The 22,255-nt window shown below is 41.5% G+C and overlaps 1 protein-coding gene and 1 long non-coding RNA gene across 7 annotated transcripts in view; one reads left to right on the top strand and one right to left on the bottom strand.

Moving 5' to 3' along the window:
• The window catches only part of nrxn2b (neurexin 2b), a 692,879-nt gene that overhangs the window by 393,508 nt on the left and 277,116 nt on the right, over positions 1-22,255 (bottom strand). For all 6 annotated transcript variants that reach the window (XM_071478063.1, XM_071478062.1, XM_071478058.1 and 3 more), the window contains one exon: positions 1,705-2,006. In XM_071478063.1, the coding sequence (XP_071334164.1) occupies positions 1,705-2,006 (302 nt within the window). The remainder of the gene's footprint in view (positions 1-1,704; positions 2,007-22,255) is intronic.
• On the top strand, positions 1,894-8,083 carry LOC139621501 (uncharacterized). The gene is made up of 3 exons (XR_011691011.1): positions 1,894-2,843; positions 6,432-6,540; positions 6,708-8,083. It is a non-coding gene; the product is annotated as an uncharacterized lncRNA (long non-coding RNA).

The raw sequence follows: 22,255 nt of genomic DNA, 5'->3' as shown, positions 1-22,255 counted from the left end.
GAGTTCACTTTATTTGTGTAGCACATTTTAAAAAACAACAGGAGTTGTACCAGAGTGCTTGAGGCTTGGCGAGTTGGAGGACCACATGAACTCTATGCAAATCACTGACCGGATCGATAACCGGACGAGCAAACTAGACTGATGGGAACATGGATGGGTAGATGGACGGACGGACACTAAGAGAGACAGACGGACAGGCAGTTTAGCATGTGTATGTGCTCGTGTTACTCATTTGCCTAATGGTCATTATGGTGCAGTTGGTGGTAGGTGGATTGGCTCATGCTGTAAATCTTTAAAATCGTGTTGGCTTCCCAAACTCATTAAGCTAGTCTCACTCTGCTGGTCACACATAGTTCTACAGCATAACATATTTGACCCCGACAGTGTGTGTGTGTGTGTGTGTGTGTCTGAGATAGTGCATCTGTGAGTGTGTGATCATTTGCCCTTATCAAAGCACGGCATATGCTAATAAAACATCAGTTTCACAAATCTTGGACCATTTCCATGTCTAAGTTACCACAGTGAAATATATAATAATATTATTGCAATATGACAGAAATTGCAGAGTCTGGTTGGCATGGAAATTTCCCCCTATAATTTAGCAGCACTTAGTCCACATTAAGAATCACTTTGCTCTCAGGTTTTCTTTTTTTTTTTTTTTTTGCGTGGGGAGGAATTTCTTCAGTGTCTGAAAGTACAGGAGTTTGATACTATTGGTTGTTTTTCTTTCTTTATTCAAACTTTCAAGGGACGATTTTGCAGACGCACACAAAGAAGCTGATGTACCGACTTTGTGTTAATGCATTCCCTTCAGGCTTTTTTTGCATTCGTGGCTGCTTGCGATGCCCATTATTAGGTCTGACAAGACATTCATTCCAATTACAATTACCAAAAAAAAAAAATGTGAAGAAGTAAGCACGGCAAGTGTAAGTGAAATTGATTGTATCTCACTGCTGGTATCTGCAACTGCCGATTGATGACCTGGTGCATTCAGAGAGTGGCGCGTGTACTGTGGTGCATGTGTATAGATGGAACATGCACAGACACGCACGTGCACATAGGCATTGGAGTTGCAGGTGCTCTTTTGTTTTGCATTAGCTTTCGATTAAAGATTTGTAAAGATGTGTTTGGTAATTTGTTCAGAAAGGGTTTAAGTGCATTGTCACCATTGATAAATTAAGGTGCATTCTATTTGTGTAGCCAAGTACATTATGTGCATATATACTAAGCAGAGCACTTTCTTCACTTGTTCATTAATAACAGCACAAAACAATGTACATGGTAACACCTAAATATGCATCATTGTAATTGCCTTCCTTATAACATATGTTAACTAAATTCTAACTATAAGTGGGATTATAGTCTCATTATCACTGGGGCTGTGATCCCTTTTCACCTTTTGCCTTATAATGACATTTGAATATGAAGGTGAGATGGATCTTTGGTCATTTGAGAAATAAATATGAAGCCAAGAATGAAAGAAACAAACTGCTTCAGCCTTCTTTTCAACAGTCCAACCTGGAAAAAAAGAAACAAATTTGTTAATCTGGGAATTAACCAACAGGAGAGGAGAGAAGGAAGGTGGGACACTCCCTGTGCGGTCCACGTGCAGAGAGACAAGACAAATAAAACAGCAGAGGGTGAGTGGCAGACAGAGGCACCACTCCGAATGTGGTGGCCCTGGTGTGGGCGGGCAGTGTTTACCTGGCGCAGGTTGCGGGTGACGCGCACATCATGCCAGGCGTTGTCGTTGAACTTGCCGTTCACGGGCTCCACCAGGGCTTCGAAAGCCCCCGAGCCCAGGTTGATGACGAGCCAAACCGCGCCGCTCTTCAAGGAAAGGTTAACGTAGTCGGCCGACTTCCCGGTGTGCAGCATGAGGCCGTTGCGTTGCAGCGTGCGGAAAGAAAGCGTGATCTCGTCGGTGCTGCTCTGGATGGGCGTCAGCGACAGGTCGTAGCAGAAGAACTCGTTGCCCTTGAAGGTGGCCACTGACTCTTCCTTACCTGGAGAAGCAAGAAGGGAGAAAGAAAAGGAAAGCTAAGTAAAAAAAAAAAACAAAAAAAAAACCAACTATACAAATGCAGGATTAAACGGTATTATGGTTTGTGAACATAACTCTGAGTCACAGTATATGATTAGTACACTCCAACTTCTTTGACTATTGGATTAACTGACTAAAAGAATTCCTAGTCATGAATGTGTTTGCTTGTTATTAGTTTATTTGGATGTTTTCGCTTCACTGTGCAGAATTGTGTTTGCATAGATTGTTTTCACACCAATCTCCTGAAGAGTAAAACATTCTCTCTGCTCTCCTTGAATCTCAGTTTAACACAAGTGCATCCCATGACACTATGACATCACATCATGGTCTGATATGCAGTGTACACAAATGAGATGTAGAAACTCCAGAGCACATACACTAAGACATAAACGTTTCGTGAAATATAGACACACCTTTTGTCCAGCAGTTAAAGCTTTGACCTGAACTATATTTGCACATTGTTACTACTGATTTTTTTAAAGGGGCTATTTGTAAGTTTCCTTTGCCACATATTGTGTTTTCCTGCCAGGAGCGAGGGGTGGTGATTATCGCTTGACAAGAGCCTCGGCCGTTGTTGTGTTTACAAGACAAGAGGTTATAATACACCCTCTGAGCAGCTCTACATCTTCAGGGCAGACTGGAGACTACAGTGAGCTGCTATCACTAGGGATAGCTGGTTAGCAGGCTAACATCAGTAGAAGAAAAGAGGTGATAGAGATGAGAGTTAATTTTGGCATTGCTTTCCACCGCTGGAGGCAGCTATTGGCAGATGAAGACATGCAACATGTGTTCCAGACTGGTAAGTAAACAGCTGTTAATGCTAGCTAGCAACAGCAAAACTTATATATAGGTCCTTTAAATGATACAGAAGGAGTAGTTACGCTTTAGTTGATTTGCCTTCTTCATTGCTCTAATGCAAACAAGTGTGTTTTGATCATGTGAACTTCATGGGGCAAAAATAATATTTGTAAATAAATAAGTTCATAATAATCTAAAATATACATATAAACAACCTTCAATATAAAGAGATGCATCCAGAGAGTGTCTCAGGTAAAGAAAAATGACTTCCATCAGAGCAAAGCAAACAGCTGCGATAGAATTAGGAAGTTGTCTTTGAATCAGTGAGACCCAGAGAAAATAGCACAAGACCAGACAAAGTGGATTAAAGGAGCAACTCAAAAAGAAGCCAAACAGAAAGGGAGGAAAAGGTGCTGACAGCATTGCTGTCTGCAGCACACGGCCACCTTCCACTGCAGTGAGCTTCATTCACACACTGGCAGTCAAAACAGCCAGTTTGTACAATAGACACATGTCAAACAGCAGCCCTAACAGCAGCAGGGGAGGACACAGTGTGCATCTGTCAGGAACTGAACAAACAACTGCCGCTGTCACAACAGAAAGCACCACTGCAACAACATTCACAACAGTGATGCCTCAGTCAAATCGTGGACAATGAAACCAGTGAGCATGGAAATGATTAACATTTATCTAGTTCTCGATTCTCTTTTCTCTGACAATGATCGTATACAGCATTTTATTCGCTCTTTAATACTGTTATGTTTTTATTCTTAAGAACATATCCTGTCTTTCCCCATGTATCACGTTACTTTTTGCTCCAGTGATGACTTCATTTCCCTTTAGCATCAAGGCAAGGCGAGTTTATTTATATAGCACATTTCATACACAGAGGCAATTCAAAGTACTTTGAATAAAAATAGATTAAAAAAAACAGAGCATAGAAGTATAAAATGCATAAAAATAATAAAAACAATAAAATACAGAAAAAGTCACAGTGCGTTTAAAAGTCAGAGTGGAATTTTTAGCAGCAATTAAAAGCAGAGGTGAACATAAATGTCAGAGTTGCGACAAATCTAAGTGATGAATAAGATGAATAAGCGAATGCATCACCTTGTTTTGTTTTAATCCAAGGAACACTTATCAGACTGGTCCCTGACGACCTAAGAGGGCCCACAGGGTTCACAGTGTGGAGGCAAGTCAGAGATCTACTGACTGATTTAGAGAGAAGTAATATTTTGAGGTCAGTTCTTTGAGACACTGGTAGTTAATGCAGAGTTCTGAGACCTGGAGTAATGTGTTCAGGTTTCTTGGTCTAGCAGCAGCATTCTGGATGAGCTGTAGCTGTCTGGTTTTTTTTTTTGTTTGTTTTTTCTAAGGGGGGGGCTGAGAAAAGACTATTACAGTTGTCCAACTTACTCGCAATGAAAGCAAAAATGAGTTTTTCTAGAACTTGTTTTGACATGTATCGATCAACTTTTTGTAATATTTTTGAGATGATTTAGTACAATTTGTAAAGGGCTTGATGTTTGAGTTACAATTTAAAGTTTAAAAAGAAAGAAAATCAAGATGTGCACCAACTTTCAGCCTTCCTTCTTTAGCACCAAAGACAGTTATCTCCGTTTTGTCTTTGTTCAGAGGACATTTTGGCACATCCACTCATTAACTTGGTCGCAGTGAGTCAATACAAGCATAGCCACTTGTTGCAGTACTATGAGTATTGTCCACTTCGCTGTGGTAAGCAATTAGTGGGAGCATATAAATTAATAGGAGAGGTCCCAGAATTTAACCCTGGTGTACTCCACGTCATGCTAGCTATGCAATTGTATGCTAGCATGTCTAATGTTTTGATTTTTATCCCTAAATAAAGATGCAAACCCATTGCATTTATCAGCTGAAAGGAGTTCAGAGCCTGTTTGTGCTTCACTGCTGCAATACTCAGGCCAGTAAGCAGCTGAGTGCCGTGGTAATCTCAGGGCTGAGCATCCCAGCAGTATTTGTCGGGCATGGTTTCGGTGCTAATGTTAACTTAGCGTTTGGACTCCATGGTAATGTTATATTTTTCACACAGTCCTCCAAATTTTTATTTTTGTTTCCAATACAGCGATGTTCTGTACATGTCCATGACAATCTCTGCACTGTGACATATTTGTGGTGATGAGGTACGGTTAAAGGGAAGCAGAAAGAGAGGAGCATGCAGGCAGCAGAGCAACAGCAGCAGCAGCCCTCCTCAGTCAGACATCTTGAATTAGGAACAAAGATGTCTGTGAAACTCTGTTTCATCTTAACGTAGGTATCATGACAATAAGAAAGGCTGATCCCAGACAGAATATTATAAATTCTAAGATGCGTGCCACAAATCAGCTAAAGAAAAAGCACTCAACTCCATCAATAACATCAAGATCTCTCAACTCTCAAATAACTCTTCCCCGCTCAGCAGTGATACAAATTCAACCGGTTCCTCGACATGAACTATGATCTGAAGTGACACTCCACTTCCTGTGTTCGTTTGCCCCTGCCCACCTCTGTTTCCCTGGGGAGGTCAGATTGAAGAATCAGCCTCAGGTAATGAGGTTTAGGGCTGAAACACGAGGAAGAGGGGGCAAACTCAAATCGCCAAGAGGCCCCCCGTACGGGTGGATCATCAGATCTAGTTTATCCTGAAGTTCCATTACAGCAAAATCACTCCAAGACCTCGGTGCATTTCCCCGGGGGGAGAGAGGCTGGGGCTGGCCAGAGGGGGTGGTCCTTTGGCAGACAGATTGAAAGCCAGATCTTGTGAGCAAGAGGAGCAATCTCAGGCGAGTGGAGATGGATAATGGTGTGTCGATATGATAGCTGTGCACTGTGCACTGAGATATGACCATGGACTAATCAATGTGTGTATGTTACACAAGTTAATTATCCATTTTCATTAACACCTAGTTATGGAATAACTGCTGCAGGGAAAAAAAAAAGGAAAGAAGGCTTTAGTGAGCAGCAGAGAGCAAAACGCTGCATTAAGTGACATGCTAACCGCTATGCTTCTGTAGCATTATGATAGAGCTCACTCTGAGAGGCAGCAACACAGCAACATAATATGGGTGCATACACTCACATAAAAGAAAACATTTTATGTGCAGTGGGGGAAAAAAAAAACAAAAAAAAAAAACGTGGAAGTGAGCGACGAATGGCATTCAGACAGAGGCAGCTACTTAAAAGAGCATTTTGGGTAAAATCGAAATTTGGAGCAATCTCAACTGAAGTGTAAATTGTCATCGGAAAAAAAAAAGGCATCAAAGGAGAGAGAAAAAGATGGAGGGGAAAAATGACACGGAGGAGGAGAAAAAAAAGCAAATCCCCCAAGAGCAGCCTCTTGGCGGTGCCTGCCTTGCTGATGTTGGAAGAATAAAAGTGTGGCAAATGGACCACAGCAACCATTTTCAATTATGTATTAAGTTGGACCCCCTCCCAAAGTATGGGCTGTTAACGGTAAGCAACAAACAGCTTGTGATTGCTTCCACGAGCTCAGCGAGATTGAGCCGAATGCAGCGGGAGAGACACGAGCTGCAAACAAAAAACTTTCTTTTGTTTATGTGTGTTTAATGAACAGAAGGCTGAGAGGAGGAGATAAAGCCGGAGAGGATCAGGGAGTGAGAGGAGAGGACAGGGACTGACTGTTGCACCAGTCGGTCTGGTCACAGTGCCAAAAAAGCCCTATGGTAAATTATTCTCATATTAACACAATCACATGTTTTGTTCTTGACTATAAAGGCAGAGGTAGGATAGAACACAATTGCCAAGCCAGTAATACGCTATTGTGTTATCCAAAAATGTACGCTCATCCATCTCATATTGTAAGTTGGGTTATATCTCATGTATGCTCTAGGAAGCCGGCGATCCTCCGACACACTGCCGAGCACTAGAAAAGCCCTCCTTCCAGTTTCCCAGAAGGGAAAAGCAGACCACTTCAGCCTTGGCTTTCAAGACACAAAAACTAACACAGCGAATGACTCTTTTCTTTCCTTCACTGAGACCACTTCAGCTCCTGTGAATATGTGCTTGTCGCTATACATCTGCTTCTCCTTTTTACATCTACTGTACATCTCTATCTCATCCTGTCACTCCCTCGGCACCACTCTTACCATTACATGCACACACACACACACACACTTGGAGGATACACTTTTCACTCAGATCAAATCTCTCTCTCTGTAAAGCCCAAGAGCCGCATGCCGTAGCCAGAGGTAAGACAAGACGCGGAGACTGAAGTGCTGTCAAGGTCTCAATTAACCTCACACAAGGCCCTGACTACATTAAAGGAATGACTCATTTGAAACTTAGCCACCCATAATAATGTCTTTATTATTAATTAAATGTTGAGTTCCTCTGGTGTTTGATTTCATTGCGCTGAGTGAATGGACTTTTAGTGCTGGGTATTTTTAGGGGTCAGAAATGATACTCCCTGCATGTATAAGCAGATGCAATGAGGAAAGTCAGTGTTTATCAACTGCCCACATGTATCCACTGGCCTCCAGTGGTCTTTTCATGGTACTCACACTTCAGGCTTCTATGTGTCAAATTCAAAGGCTTCAAATTGGCTTCAAATATTTACCTAACAAGAACAAAGATAAATGAAGGCTGAAAGACTCTGAATGATTTTGATGATTAAATCATTTTATTCTTTAGAGAGCTTGCAGGCAGGGATAGATGCACCACTTTTCTGCCTTAATAAGGAATGTAACATTTGAAATGATTTGCTAAATTGGTTTGGGTTGCACTCTAAACTTAATTTCTACCAGCCATAATGTACCCCAGTTTTCTGGGGTTCTAGTTTTTTTTTTGTTAAATATTATTTTATAAAGCTGGAAAGTGGACCTGTTTTGATTGTGTACTTTTATTCTGTTTCTTCAAACACTGGCCTTGGCTTAAGATGCTCGGAATAAAAAATAAAAAAAATCGTGAACTAATCATTCTCAACCAGTTTCCTAAATTCTACTGAGTAAACACAACTGTTCACTTAAGTCACTTGTTTTACTTAAAGGTCACATATTGTGTGAAGTGAAATTTCCACGTTTTATTATTATTATTATTATTATTATTTATTATAAAACAGGTCTGGGTTCTTAATACTGTGACAATATCAAAGTGCTCAGTCCACAGAGAAATGCACAGAGCCTGTGTTCAGAAACTGAGCTTTAAAAAACTTCTGTAACTTTGTGATGTCACAACAAAACAGTCACTGCGCTCTTAGCCATACCCCAAGCCAGGCACACTCAGATCCACTGTTCAACCTTGTAGGATTTAGTTTCTCTGGATGTTTACCTGAAATCTGCTATATTTTATTGGATCACTCAGCAAACAGTAGCCAATTAGAAGAGAGCTTCTTCTGATTAGCTCACTGACCTGTTGTTACTAGAACTGTAGAGAGGATCCAGAGAGAGTAGATGTAAAAATATGTTAAGATGGTTTATCTTATGGATAGCTACACTTCAAATAAAACTCCAGAAAAGTATAAAATATGGGACCTTTAAGTTGTTAAAACTTAGAAAAATAAAGTTAATTTTATTCACCATTTCCAAGTTCATCAAATGAATTAAACACAACTAAATGTTAACTTAATAAGTAGATATAAAGTAAACATAACTAAAGACTAACAGTAATATTTATTTATCTTTTTCAAGGCAATTGTTTGGCTAGATATTTTTTTAAAGTAAGATCAACTTCATCTCATAATCAGATTTTACAGTTTGAAGGTTTATGCATCCGCACAGTGGCACCATGAGCACAGGTCTTTCTGAAATATCTGAAAAGCAAACCCACAGACCCCTGCCAGCTCTTGAAGTGCTACTCTCTTTTTTTTCTCCTCTGGAAGAAAAAAAATTACGTTTCAACCCAGAAATGGGAAAAATATTGCACCACTTTAGTTTAGAATTCACTTTTTCTTTTCTCCCCTCAGCCTTTCTAATTTACCCAAAAATGATTCAATAGCCCCAACCGCCACTGCAACCTTGGTCACAATCACACCACCCGCAGTATAGGCAATTTGCTGCAGTTTTGGTTTCAGGCAGTCTAGCCCCAGACACCGTTGGCCTCCAGTGTTCTTGAGGGGGCGCTTCATTTCTGTGAGCTACACAGTGAGGGGGAGGACGGCCGGAGGAAGAGGGTGGAATTCCAACCTGCGAAGAATCAATGCCACTGACTTGGACAATCACACACTCCAGCCCACTCGCACATTCTGTACCCACATAGCTCTGACAATCCTGCTATAGCTTCACTTGAGAGCCACAAGCAAGTATTAGCAAATACATATGCAAATGTAGCTTTGCTGCAACAACAATGAATTGTGATTTATGCATATTTATGACAAATATCCCCACTCTGGAAAAAGACACAGTATCATAAATGATGATAAAACATCATAAGAACATGAATACAATCTGTGTTTGTCAGCGCTGCCCTGAAAGTGCCATTTTAAGCTAGTCTTTGGTGGATATTACAGTAATGAAAGTGCAGTGCAGCATGTGTTATTAAACTGGTTCAGCTCAGACTGAGAGAGAGAGAGAGAGAAACAGGTTTAATAAGATGAGCTGCATGAATAGCTCCATCCAAACTTGTGTGGTGCATTAGTCAACGCATAATGAACCTTAACATACTGCTCTTTGGCCGATTGAATTACATATTGGGAGCAATTAGGTAGTTTTAGGGGAAAAAGAAAAGGAAGAATGCAGCGACACAAGCGTATGCATCTGTGGAGGTACGTGAGAAAACATCCCAAATGTAGAGACGGCTGCATGCTGGCAAATCCGCTCGTCACATCACATTACCTCGCTGTTCTTACACAAACACACACACACACACACACACACACACACGTTCACATGTGCATATACAGTCACCGTCTATTAGTTTTGCGACGAGTGCCATCCACCCCGCCGAGATGGTATCCGACGGCTTTGGAGAAACGATTCAACAGTGAGATGAGAGAGCAGTGGGGAATGTAAGGGGCATATGAAAGCTTTGATGCTGCTTCATGAATCAAACAGGCCTGCTGGGTCCACAGACAGAGGCTAGTGTCCTGCGCCAGCTCCAAGGCACAAGCGAGAGCCTGTGAACTGCTGTGAACATTTGTTTGCTTATTAATCGTGTGGCTGGTGTTGAAGAACTTGTGCACACACACACACACACACACACACACACACACGCGCGCGGCTGCAAAAAAAACAACACATAAACACCACCATCGATGATTATGTGCAGTAAAATGAACACATTTGCCTGACTCCTTGGCAATGATAAAGAACTATAGCACATGCAGTAGGCTCCAAACAGAGCTGAAGGTGGAATGATTGATCGACTGCGCGGATCCTTGTGGCCCCACCCTGCTTTATTTTACCTTCTTTCTCTCCCTCACTCATAACTCTGAACTGTCAGCTGTCCCTAACAAAATCACATGCGGTATTTTGAGCCTGGGCAAAAGCCAGTGAATGATTCTCACTGGCAAACGTCAGACTCTCAAAACCCGCTGCTTACTGGCACTGAGTGGTGCATCATGGGACTATGGCAGTTCAGTTCAGCTTTATGTTAAACTTAGTCTAAATACACATAAGCACAGTTCAGATCATTCTGGGATGGACTGGGTTTGAACTGATCATTAAATTGATAATTGATTTATCTGTTATAGACCCAACAGCGCCTAAGGGCCAGATGCATAAAACTATTGTGTGGATTCATGATCACTGAGAAACAAGGCGCATGTGCATTAGCCTCATTTCCGCTCCCACAGTGAGCCATAAATGGATGAAGACACTCCCTCAATCCATCAGTTTGCAGACAAAAAAAGAAAAAAACACCGTCTGTGCCACAAGTTATCAGGCATGGCACAGAAAAGAAAGACAAGACAAGTGCCAATTCACCAGTAGCTGGTCGGTTACAAACAGGAGCTCATCAGTAGGCTTTACTTTACGACAATAACTACGAACTGTAAAGTCTTGTTTTACACGTCGCAACTAGAGACGTCTCAGTTAGGCTGCCAGGCAGGCGTCCAAAATTGTGATTAAATATCAAAATAGCATGGAAACAGTTTACAGAATGCCTCACAATAAATAATGAGGATATAATATGAAACAGCTGAGCACACAAACACAATTATTTCTGTTTTTAACTGTCAAATTCTTTTTGCTGTGTAAACAGCACAACTTGGCTTATTTTGCCTTATGTTAAATTCCATGTCTCCTCTTTATTTTCACTTCACTCTATCTAACTTGGCTCACTCTAAAAAAAAGTGACTCTGTCTTTTTTCTCCTGACCTGAGCCTCTCGTCCAGTTCTTAACAGCCGCCCTCGCCGAAAAACCAACTTTACACTGGTGTTGAAGTTTGAGTAATACATGTAAACTTTTTTACAACTCATCAGATGTCATAAGACTAGTAATGGTTTGAGATCATGTATTTGACTGACCAGTGCAGTGCATCACCAGACGATGCCACACTGAACCGCAGCAAAAGTTTTTTTGAGTTTTGTTTTTTTTTACCCTCAGTGCCCTGATCGCTGCTGCCCCAACAATCACTGACATTAATGAGCACCAGCTTCCCATAGCCATGTTAAGACATTAGACAGACACACACACACACACACACACACACACACACACACACACACACACACACACACATATAATCTTGAAAAAGACACCTGCTGCTGATCTTGAACAATGCATGTTTTTCATGAAATGTATCGCATCATTAAATTTGCAGTGGTCATTGAACTGATGTTTTGATGTATAACTCGGCAATTCTCCATTACAGGTGACTATTTTCCCCCCATGTCCAGCTCTGACCTGTGACCTATCTATTTCGCTGTAATGGTCATTTGTGGATACCGTAATGGAATAGACCTCTGCCTCCAGTTTCTTGAGGAGCTCCCATCACCATCGCTCTCGTGTCTCTGCACAGCTGGTGATTACTGTATGTATCGATCCATGGACTGATTGCGATCCTGTAATGAAGGAGCTATAATTTGCTGTCTGTCCAGCTCATTTGCTAGAGGCCAAAGTTCTTTGTTCTCACTGACGATCCCCCCCCCACCCCCTTCCACGCTCACTCCCCACATACACTGCATGTTGAGCCATAGTGAATGTGCTATCACACCATTCACAGTGTTTCTTTTGTTCTCCACAAAAAAAGAGTGTCAATATGGAATGAGCCTGTCTGCAGTGAGACACTGTCCGAGAATGAGAGTCACTCAAGTTGTCTCCATCACCTTTTTTTTTTTTTTTTTTACTTCTTGAACCTTACAGACAAATAATATTCACCAGCCTCACATTTCCAGGAAATGATACAGGTGGATAAAGAGCTAAAGAGTCAGAGACAGTATTTCTATCATATGAGGATAAAAATGTAGTGTATCACTGTGTGGTGGTACCTCTATATCTAAAATAGCCCAACTGAAGCAAATCACATCTGGAAAAAAATGATCTATTGCCTCAAATAAGCTTTTTCTTTTTTTTGTCCATGGACTTTATTCAAACCCACGACAAAGTGAGCTAAGGGCACTGGCAGAAGACACTTGATTAGATTCTTTTTTTTTTTTTTTTTCGCTCCTCCACCTTTAAACGTAGCTGCAGGTCGCATTTTAAGAGCGCACGGTTCCTTTTAATTTAATCCCTTATGCCATTGCTTTGATTAACAGCATTTGAAGGACGCGGCAGAAGCGTGTAGGTAGCGAAGTAGGAAAAAAAAAAAAAAAAGAAAGAAAATCTTTACATAGTAAGAAAGTAAGAAAAGAATCCAGCATGACGTGCGTATTAAGTCTGTTCTCCAGTGATAGACTGGTAGTGTAAATTGGGTCACACAACCCTGACATGATACTGAGAACAGGGTGCGTCTCCAGTCGGGCTGTGTCAGCACAGTGCGGTAAAGAGCAAGGTGGCACTTTGGTTTGACCCCGTTGACTCCGTCACTCAACTGTCACCTCCACGGCTTTATATCTAGAATATCTCTGTTTCCTCTTCTTCCTGTGGATAATTTGAGGTAGTAAAAGATAAGACCTAATGGGGACAAAGCAGTTGCATTTAATTGTCTGTTGCCTTGGAAACAATCCATTTTGTAACCGACATATCAGACACTGACTCTGCTCCGACTCTTTCCCTGGCTCTCTCTGATTTGCACTTTTACTTTACCCTCGTTCGTTTTCTTTTTTCCCTCGGTCATTTATTTGCTCTCCCACTGTGGGTGTCTGGGAGATGACTATTATCACAGCGGAGGGCTGTTCAGTCACTGGGTTCAGCTGGGACACAAAGAAAATGTCAAGTAAACTGACACTAACGATAGGCTCGCGTGCTCCTGAGTGGCAGGCTTCTAAGCTAACGGGTGGAGGGGGGAAGGCTGACTGCAAGGCAGACGAAGTACATAATAAGCCCTATTAACTTCAGCGAGAACATGGCCTTCACTTGAGCAATGTGAGCCCCTGGGTAGGAGATGAGTGGCTGGCTCCACCTTTTATTAATTTTATTAATTCATCTTTATTAATAGCCCGGTTCATCACTTTTTTGTGTCCCCTGTAAACACTTGCATTGTTGTCTGTGCTATACACTTTCAGCGTGTTTCTGTATTTGCTTGTGTTGTATTTGCAGCACGTGATGAAGATTTTTTCCGAATTTGCTTGTTTTTTTGTTTTTTTTGTGACTGTGCATGTGTTTTGTTAAGCTGCAGTGTACTGAGCTATCAGGGTCACCGTAGTTAGCACCTGTCAAGTTTTGTTTTTTTTTTCCCAATGGCACCAGTGAGCATGGGTTGGGCTCATTCACTCTATACTGAGCAGTGATGACAATAACACACATGACACTAAAAAAACTGCATATTCGCACAAAGACACTTTTAAAAACAGCGATCACACCACCTCAGGGTCTGTAAGTATCATATACGGAAGTCCTGAAAGTCGTTTTACGTTGCATTACTGACAGCCTAAAGACAAACTCACATCAGATTTAATGAAATGCGCACTCTTGCACAGTTTATCACAAATTGTCAGTTTGTCACTCCCAATAAAGCAGAGAGAAAATGAAAGACAATGAGGTATTATTTTTGTATGGGTGCCTGATGTTGTTTTATATGTGGGTTTTTTTAATTGCATGAAAATTCTTGGCAAAGTGCCTGAAGACTTATCCACTGTAAACTGCTTTATTTAATACCTTAGTGTCATTGCCGGCAGTAGTAGTGTAGCAGTTCAGTGTGTGTGTGTGTGTGTGTGTGTGTGTGTGTGTGCACGCCCATCATTACATTGAAGGCAATGTGTGTTGCAGCAATGAGTTGGCCTCTTCTTTGAAAAAAGCTAAACAAAACATCACTGAAGACAAACAGAGAAAGTGTGATTTCTTCAGGGAGAAGCTTAGTTATTGAAGATCTGTATATGACAAGACAAGAGAACCATCCTGTTTTTACTCCCCGCCAGCGATGCCTCTGACATTCTGACACCGCAGAGACAACGGTTCATTTCCGATTAGCGGTGCCTCTGATATGGAATAGCAACAGACACAGTCGCCTATATGGGAAGCAGGTGAGTTTTTACATTCTTGTCGCTGAAACTTTGAGCTCCTATAGCAATTAGACAGGGTATCTGTGGGGAGCCAAGATGGCGAGCGTTGAGGGTTAGAAGTGTCCATTATTTCACACTCAACTTTTTTTTTGAGTGCAGGGTACTTGTAGTGCACTACATGTTGCCATGGTTATTAAATACAAACACACTTGTGCACTCAAAGCAGTGAGTGTGAGTATGGAAGCACACAAATTGAGACACAGCCCAGGTATCAAGGAGGTTATGTGACCGGAGCCCCCCTCCAGCAGTAACAAGGAGTAGTTACAGGGACTATAGCACATAGAAAATTACAAACTGGGTTAAAACTGAAATAACACAAATTCTAGTAACGAAGAGACTACACCAGGTATGACTGACAGTTCAGGAGGAAACACAAACAACAACAACAAAAAAAAAAAAAAAATCACTCAGAATCAACAACCTTACTTCAGGTTAAATTTGAGTAAATGCCAATGTCGAGAGAGGCAGTGCGTAATCCAGCATGTTGAGCCACTAATAAGACATTCAGCCCGCTGAGGACGAGTTTTAATGAGCGAAACTTGTTGCTAAAGGCGTTTGACCTCTCGAACCTGGCATTGAGAAACTGTGTAACTGCCCACATCGGAACCGGAAAACATGGCTCTTTTGCAGACAAGCAGGGACTTCAGCATGAGGCAGGGAAAGGGGAATTTTGGTATTGTGTATCTGACAACTTTTAAACTATTAAACAAATAAGGGCGACAAGTCAAAACTGCACTGCAACAAGTACTAGGGGCATCTGGCAAACCTTTGGGCACCAGCAACTTGTTCCCCTTTGTTAAGCCAACAGAATCCTAATGAAGCCCATAACTAAAACTCTAACTGTTGGAACGACTCAGTGAGCGTGGACGGAAATAAAACACACAATGCATGTCGGCAGCCAAGCCAAACTTTCTGTCGTAAGCAATCAATGCTTCCACCGACATTTGAAGGTGAATGTAACTCAACGACCAACCGACTGGGCGACAAAGTGCAAGATCTAGAATGGGAATTTAATTTGCGGCTGTATTGGAAACCCTTTAGCTAAATGCTAACCTTTCCCTCCGGAGGCTTGTCAGTGATGGATGTGGCAACATGAATCAGCCCATATGGCGTGTGAGTGAGACAGAAGCACTGCGCCCGGGAGAACTGCTTCCCGATATCAGATTAAAGAAGAGTAAATAGCACTGTTGCTTCTGTCTGGTCAAAACAAAAGAGTTAAGAGAAGATTACGAGAAAAAAAATTGAGTTCCTCCAAGGTCAAATTCCAGAGTATCGGTTTCAAATATTGATGAATAAGGCTATCGATATCAGGATCAGTTATTCCTAGCAGACTGCTGGTTCTTTTTTGCTCTGAAATACAAAGTTGAAGGAGGAAAAGGAAGAAATGAAAAAAAAAAAAACACATTTGTCTCCTTCAGCAATGATACAGTCATCATGCAACTGAGCAACAATATAAGTAACAGCTACTTGGAAGGAGGTGTTTAGTGTAGTTTAGACACAATTAATGAGTAAATAAATGTTTTACTGAGCCTGTCTCTTTATGGATCTCTCTGTGAGCCTGTCATTCAGGGGGAGTGCTTCCTGACGCGTGTAACCAACCTAAACCACTAATGTACAGACCAGCTCCTGTATGAAAGTCCGTTGGTGCAACAAAGTAAGGCCAAATACCACAACACCATCCATTTCCTTCCACAGCTAAACGACTTTGGTTGATGTATGGGTGTTCAGCAAACTGGCAGGTGTCCACCAACATTGAAAAAGTGATTGCAACAATCAGAGGTTTGCAAAAAGGTGCATATTTACCGATTTACTACTTACTCACAACGATGCTGGCTGTCATCGCTCACACAACAGAAGTTGCTTTTTCAGACTTATAGACGAAAGTGCACATTGCAGGTCGTACTGCAACACCCCGGGTATTTGAAATCACATGCAACCGCCTGTAGCTTGATTTTGAGTGGAAGGAAAAGGGAGATACAATATTTGGTTGTAATTAGTCGCAAGCAAATGATCTGCCTCTGCGGTTTTATTTTCTGCTCATCCAAGAGGTCGTCGCTTCATCTGTGCAGGAAGTTAAAGATAAGGAGAGCATGATGACTAATGAGTGAGTGGTGTCAGCCCTGTGTTCAGGGACAACGTGCCTGAAAAGTGTTGGATGGGAGGATGGTCTTGGCAGAGCAATAACAAAACCTTGTTTTTTGACACAGCTCCAACCCAAAAACCCACTGAAAAAATACATTTCTTTCGAGAAATGCCACTGTAACACACTGATTGTTCTTTACTCCATAAATCCAGGAATAACATGAATTTAAAAAGTTCACAGGAAGTTAACAGGAAATGACTTGGCAAAAGGGGTAGCTCGTAATGCATCAATTACTCACCCACTAAGAGAAACTAAATGCACAGCTGCTGGTTCTGAATAATTGAGTTTGTGTGCCTGTGTGGTGGGAAGACCTGTGCACCAGTTTGATCTCCTCACCTCCACCGACCCTAAAGTGAGGTCTTCCTTACAGACGTAAACCAGGATTATATGAAGTTGTATTATGACAGGTAAGTTGTGATTTTTGGCAACTGCTGTAACATCAAAGCAGTCTCACTTGCACAGAATATCAGTTTTTCAGAACACTTTCTTTCATCCTTTTCCAGTATTGTCTAAGTCAGTATCTTCTCTCCTGCGCCTGCCTGACTTGACCAAGCTACCCACAAGATGTCAAGTCAAAGTAAGAGTATGCCGGTCTGTGAGGGACCCCCTCAGGTAAGCCCAGCCTGCAGACTCCTGTTTGTCTGCTCTTTCATCTCAGTCTGCAGCAAAGCTCAATATTGTTATGTTATACCACAGTAATCACTCTGAGATGTTATGGGAGCACCGGGGTTTTCTCCCGATCCTGACGATTAACATTCTGCTCCTGGTTGTTCCCCGGCTTTATTTAAGGTAGATGATTTCACCCTAACCCCGTTAGCTCAATACACAACACAAGCTAGCACAGAATGGCTCAGTTTTCCTCAAATAAAAAAACTTTTCTTTTATTTGTAGCCTGAGCAAAAAAAAAAAAAAAAAAAAATGCATACAGGTGAAACTCTGTTTGCTCTGTAAACACACAATACTGTAAAAATTATATTTGTATATCTGTCAGCAGCTTAATGGATTCAAATAGAACATTTAACCAGAGGTCATGTTTTCATTTGTACTGCTGCTAAGGATTAATATTTCACACTCATCTAGCTTCAATGATGTATAGGCTGATGGCATCCAAGCACACACACGCACACACACACACAAACAAACACACACACACACACACACCGACCCATATACTCGCATCAGTGCTCATGCACACATGAACGTACACAACACGCATAGCTCTTCTTAATCAACAAATGAATTGTGTAGTTAGTTGACGCTACAGTGGCTATTGACAGTGAACTAGCAGTACGGGTGATGGGCTGTTTGTCTAATAACCAAGGCTGCATTTCAATTTCACAACTCACTGAACAGCCTGCTTAGCCACACAAGACTGATATGACACCGGGCTTAGCGAGAGGCTCTGTTTGTGCGCTGCCATGCCGCTGCCGAGGATGATAATGGCAAAAAGTCACACATTAGACCTCATGGTTTACAGTGATGACTTCAGCTGTTTGAGCCAACCTTGAAACAGGTTGAACGCGGGGGAGAGTTTTGTCAAGATGAATGCAGTCTCACACAGAAATAGGCCAAAAAAATGTTTTAAATAAATAAATAAAGAAACCATCTACCCCCTGCTTGGTCCCACGAGGGTCCCATTATATTACTGGAGCTTGAAAGTGACTTTCCTTTTATACTCCTCCCTTTAGGCCTAGCCTGTGTGATACATGCAGACTGCACTCTATGTCTGGTCTAATTAAAGACTTTAATTCACTGGCTCCCTCTGCCCCTGCCTCTCCATCGCTTCCCGTTTGTCTTCTGTGTCTTAGTGAGTTTGTTTTGCAGTCTCACACTGTGTGATTTTTTTTTTTTTTTTTTTTGCAGCTTTCAACTCTTTCTTGCTTCTCACCGAAAAACACAAGTCTGTGAGCAAATACTGCAGATGTGGCATCACTTCCAATTTTGGTTCAGACAAAAAAAAAAAAAAAACCCATCTGGTGTTTGTCTAGCATACAACATTCACCTAAGCGGTGTTCCCTCCAAAATTTGTCTGCAACTGCTGTGGAGGATTCTGCCTGTGGACTATGTAACACCTCAGACTTTTTCTCTTCATGTAGGATTATTTCTGATCTGTTCCTCAGGTGTGCATTGAAAATTCAGGTGCATTTTTCTTTTCTTTTTTTTTCCTGATTGCAATCCTACATTCTTTGGAAAGAACCATGTGCAATGCACCAATATCTACAGTTAAAACACATGTAACTCTTTCCTTGCACATACACATGTACATACGAACAGCAGTAGTGCTTTGCATGTCTCAGCACCCTCTTTCTCTGCATCACTGCAGCCCCCCTTCTCCTCCTCTCTCCACCCCTCCCTTCCTTCTTCCCAGTGGTCATCATTTGCTTTGGATTTAAGGACACACACATCCTCTGAAGGCAGTAAGTTAATTAGACATTGGGCCCTATCTGTCCCACTCATTCCCCGTCTCCCCTTGACTATCTGAAGGCTTAGAAGAGTATTGCTGCTTCAGTGAAACCGCACACTCACTCTCACACACACACACACACACAGGTACTTCCTCTGTGCAGAAGTGTATGCAGCCGTTCAGCAAGTGTACGTGGGCGTTTCATTGTGTACGTGTGCTGCAGTGCGTATGTGTTTCCAAAGGCCTGTGGGTATTTAGAGAGACTGTTGAATTGTTTTTTTTGGGGGTTTTTTTTCCAAGAGTGCAATTCACAAACACAAGTTCGCCTCGCACTGAGAACTACGCTGCACATTCTGCCTTTTCCCTTTATACGATGGCAGCCTCATCACAACCTTGTCAAATTCAGGAGACGTGACTCCACTGTGACTCCTGTGTCAATGTCACAACTCTTTATGCTGTAGACATCTGAAGTGTTCCCCGAGGCGCAGCTAGCTAACCTTGAATGAGGAACTAAGAAGATAAGGTTCGTTTGACACCGCAGGGCATATTGTGACAACTCCACCCATTGTTTACAGTGAGGACAAAGTGACAGTGTTTTATTGCTTGTGCAACACGTGAAAGTTATATTTATGGTAAAAAAAAAAAAACAAAAAAAAAAACAGATAAACAGAAGTGAGCTCACACTAACCATTTCATTCAAAGTAACAACAGTATAGTGCGGTTTAAAGCAAACAAGTTAAAGGTCCCATATTGTGGAAAGTCAGGTTTGGGTCTAGATCTAATTGCTGTATAAATGTAAGTGCTATATTAATACTGTGAAAGTATCAAAACACTCAGTTCACAGAGAAATGAGCACAGCCCATATTCAGAAACCGTACCTTAAATTGAGCCGTCAGGACTTCTGTAATTTTATGATGTCACAACTACACAGTGCTCCTAACATCTGGACCCGCTGTCCAACCTTTTTTTTTTTTTTGTTGTTGTTTTAACTTTAATAACCAAAAAAATACACCAAGCTTTCATTCCATTGCAGAGCTAGCAAGACACATAATTGTTGGACATCAAGAAGCTAATATGTCATAGCAAAGCCTTCCCAAGAATGGTAAAATTATAGACCAGGGACTAAGGTTTTTTTTTTTTCTGAAATACCAGAACATTTTTTGACCGTATGTTCAGCTAATTTCAGCACTGCCTGGTAAGTTTAACAAGCTACAATAGTAGGCTACAGTCTGATACCTGTGGCTAGCCTGGCCATGAGTCACTCAGAAAACAGTCAGCAAATCACAGGAGAGGGTCGACTGACATAAAATGCCCCATTCTTGCAAGAGTGCCAGAGAGAAGCAAGAGAGAGGCGTTGTAACACCATATTGAGATGGTCTTTGGTACTGATAAAACCACAAATATATATTTTCTTATGGATATCAAAACTTCAAATAAAACACTGGAAAAGTCTAACGCGAAACTTTTAGTATAGATTTTACAGCAGTGTATCACAGAAAAGAACTGTTGTTGGTCACATTGCCAACATATAATAGTGGATTTTTTCTGTAGCCTTTTACTGGCTACAGATAAAACAGGCATTATTCTCTGCAACAGCTCAGACAAGAGAAAAAAAAAAAAAAAAAAAGTACATGCAAGCCAGGACTGGAAGTAACAAATTATAATTATCTTGTTACTGTAATTAAGTAGGTTTTATAGAGCTTTATTTATTTATTTATTTCATTTTTTTTCCTTGCAATTACATTTTACTATTATATGGTGGTGTTATACTTAGCTAAAATTTTAATTACATGTGGTTTACTCTTGGTTATAATTTACCAATTTAGGGATGAATGAGGAAAATAAGCTCAAGAAAAATCAGTGGATAGCAGTTTGTTAGCTGAGGCTTGACAGTTCAGCAAATACAGTGTTTTCAGGTGTGTGATTAAATTAAGAAAACTGCCTCTGTCACACGACGGCATTGTTGAAGCCTTAATTAAGCTGTAGCTTTCGTACAGTTCCTAAATTAGTCTGTCAAATCACATGCGAACAGCCACATATACTGACTAAAGTGACGTGAGCTTCCCGTGTACCCATGTTTGATTGGAGACACTCCTCTGGCATTCGCGCACAGTGTGTGCGCTGCACTGTTGATTTGAGTGACGCGAAGCTCATCTGATCATTCACTAAAGAAACAAAACCAGCTGAATATATCACCAGCACAAAATGCAACTCAATAGTGAAGGAAAATAGAACAAGTCTTCATGTACCCTGACACAGGGACGAGGCTGCCAGTGTTTCTTCAAGGCCTCCCACTCATGGCAGTAAGCACCTACTGGTCCACTGCATGCTAAAATGCTATTCTTTTCACTTGTGGAAAGAAGTGGGGATTTCTACTGCACTTGGTTTGTTGTTCATTTTAGAAGGAGAGGACGGGTAGGTCAAATCAGCACGAATGTGTTTTTTCTGGGGTTGATGGGTGGTAGTTAAATATCAAAATATAAACATTTATTATTCTTGAGTTTTTTGTGGCATTTGTGGCGGAGAAGCATAAGGACAACCCTTTACTAGAGAGTCCATCCACCTTGAAGGTATTTAAAAGTGTTGTGCATCAGCCTGAGAAAAGTTTTTTCTGAAGCACTGCCAAGGCCCAATGTCTGATAGGCACATACTGGCGAGGGGGGGTCAGAGTCCACAATCGGCCCTCCCTGAGTCCAGTCAATTTTTCTCAGAGCAGTGGATTCCACTCCCTGTAACTCTTTGCTTAGCTGTAATAGGTTGTGTAGTTTGGCGGTGCCTTAGAAGGAAGATGAGAAACAAATTTGGGGGAAAGAGGGCATGAAGAAGAGCGATCAGATAGCCTATTTGAGAGTTGCTGTTTAACTTCTTCTTCTTTTTTTTCTTTTTTTTCCTTGGGCTCTCCCCAAACCCCTGACACTAGCTGTTCTTGATAGGGCAATAAACGCCCATTCTGGGTTGATGAGCTGCTTGTATGCTCATTATTTCATTTGAGAATAATGTATCCTGGGAAGAGGACACGGAGCAGCAGTAAAGAGTTTTACCCTTATTTGCAGATTGGGTTGCAGAAAATGTGACGTGGATGGATGGATGGATGATTCATAATCACACATATATATACCACTCATGGAGAGTGATCCAAACAAAGCAGGGAAACAGGGACGAAGGAGAAGGGGCAATGTGAACGAGGGAGGGGCATGAGAGCTTGACAGAAAGCTGGAGTTCGTGCGGGGGGGTTGAGATGAGATACACAGACATTGAGCTACATGCGCAACTGAGAGAGATGTTAACCTTCCATC

Source organism: Trachinotus anak, unplaced genomic scaffold (genome assembly GCF_046630095.1).
Source record: "Trachinotus anak isolate AG129_WGS33_773 ecotype Australia unplaced genomic scaffold, CSIRO_AGI_Tana_v1 ptg000005l, whole genome shotgun sequence".
Classification (NCBI taxonomy): Eukaryota; Metazoa; Chordata; class Actinopteri; order Carangiformes; family Carangidae; genus Trachinotus; species Trachinotus anak.
Note: the sequence above shows the minus strand (reverse complement) of the source record. Positions and strands in the feature narration are given on the sequence as shown.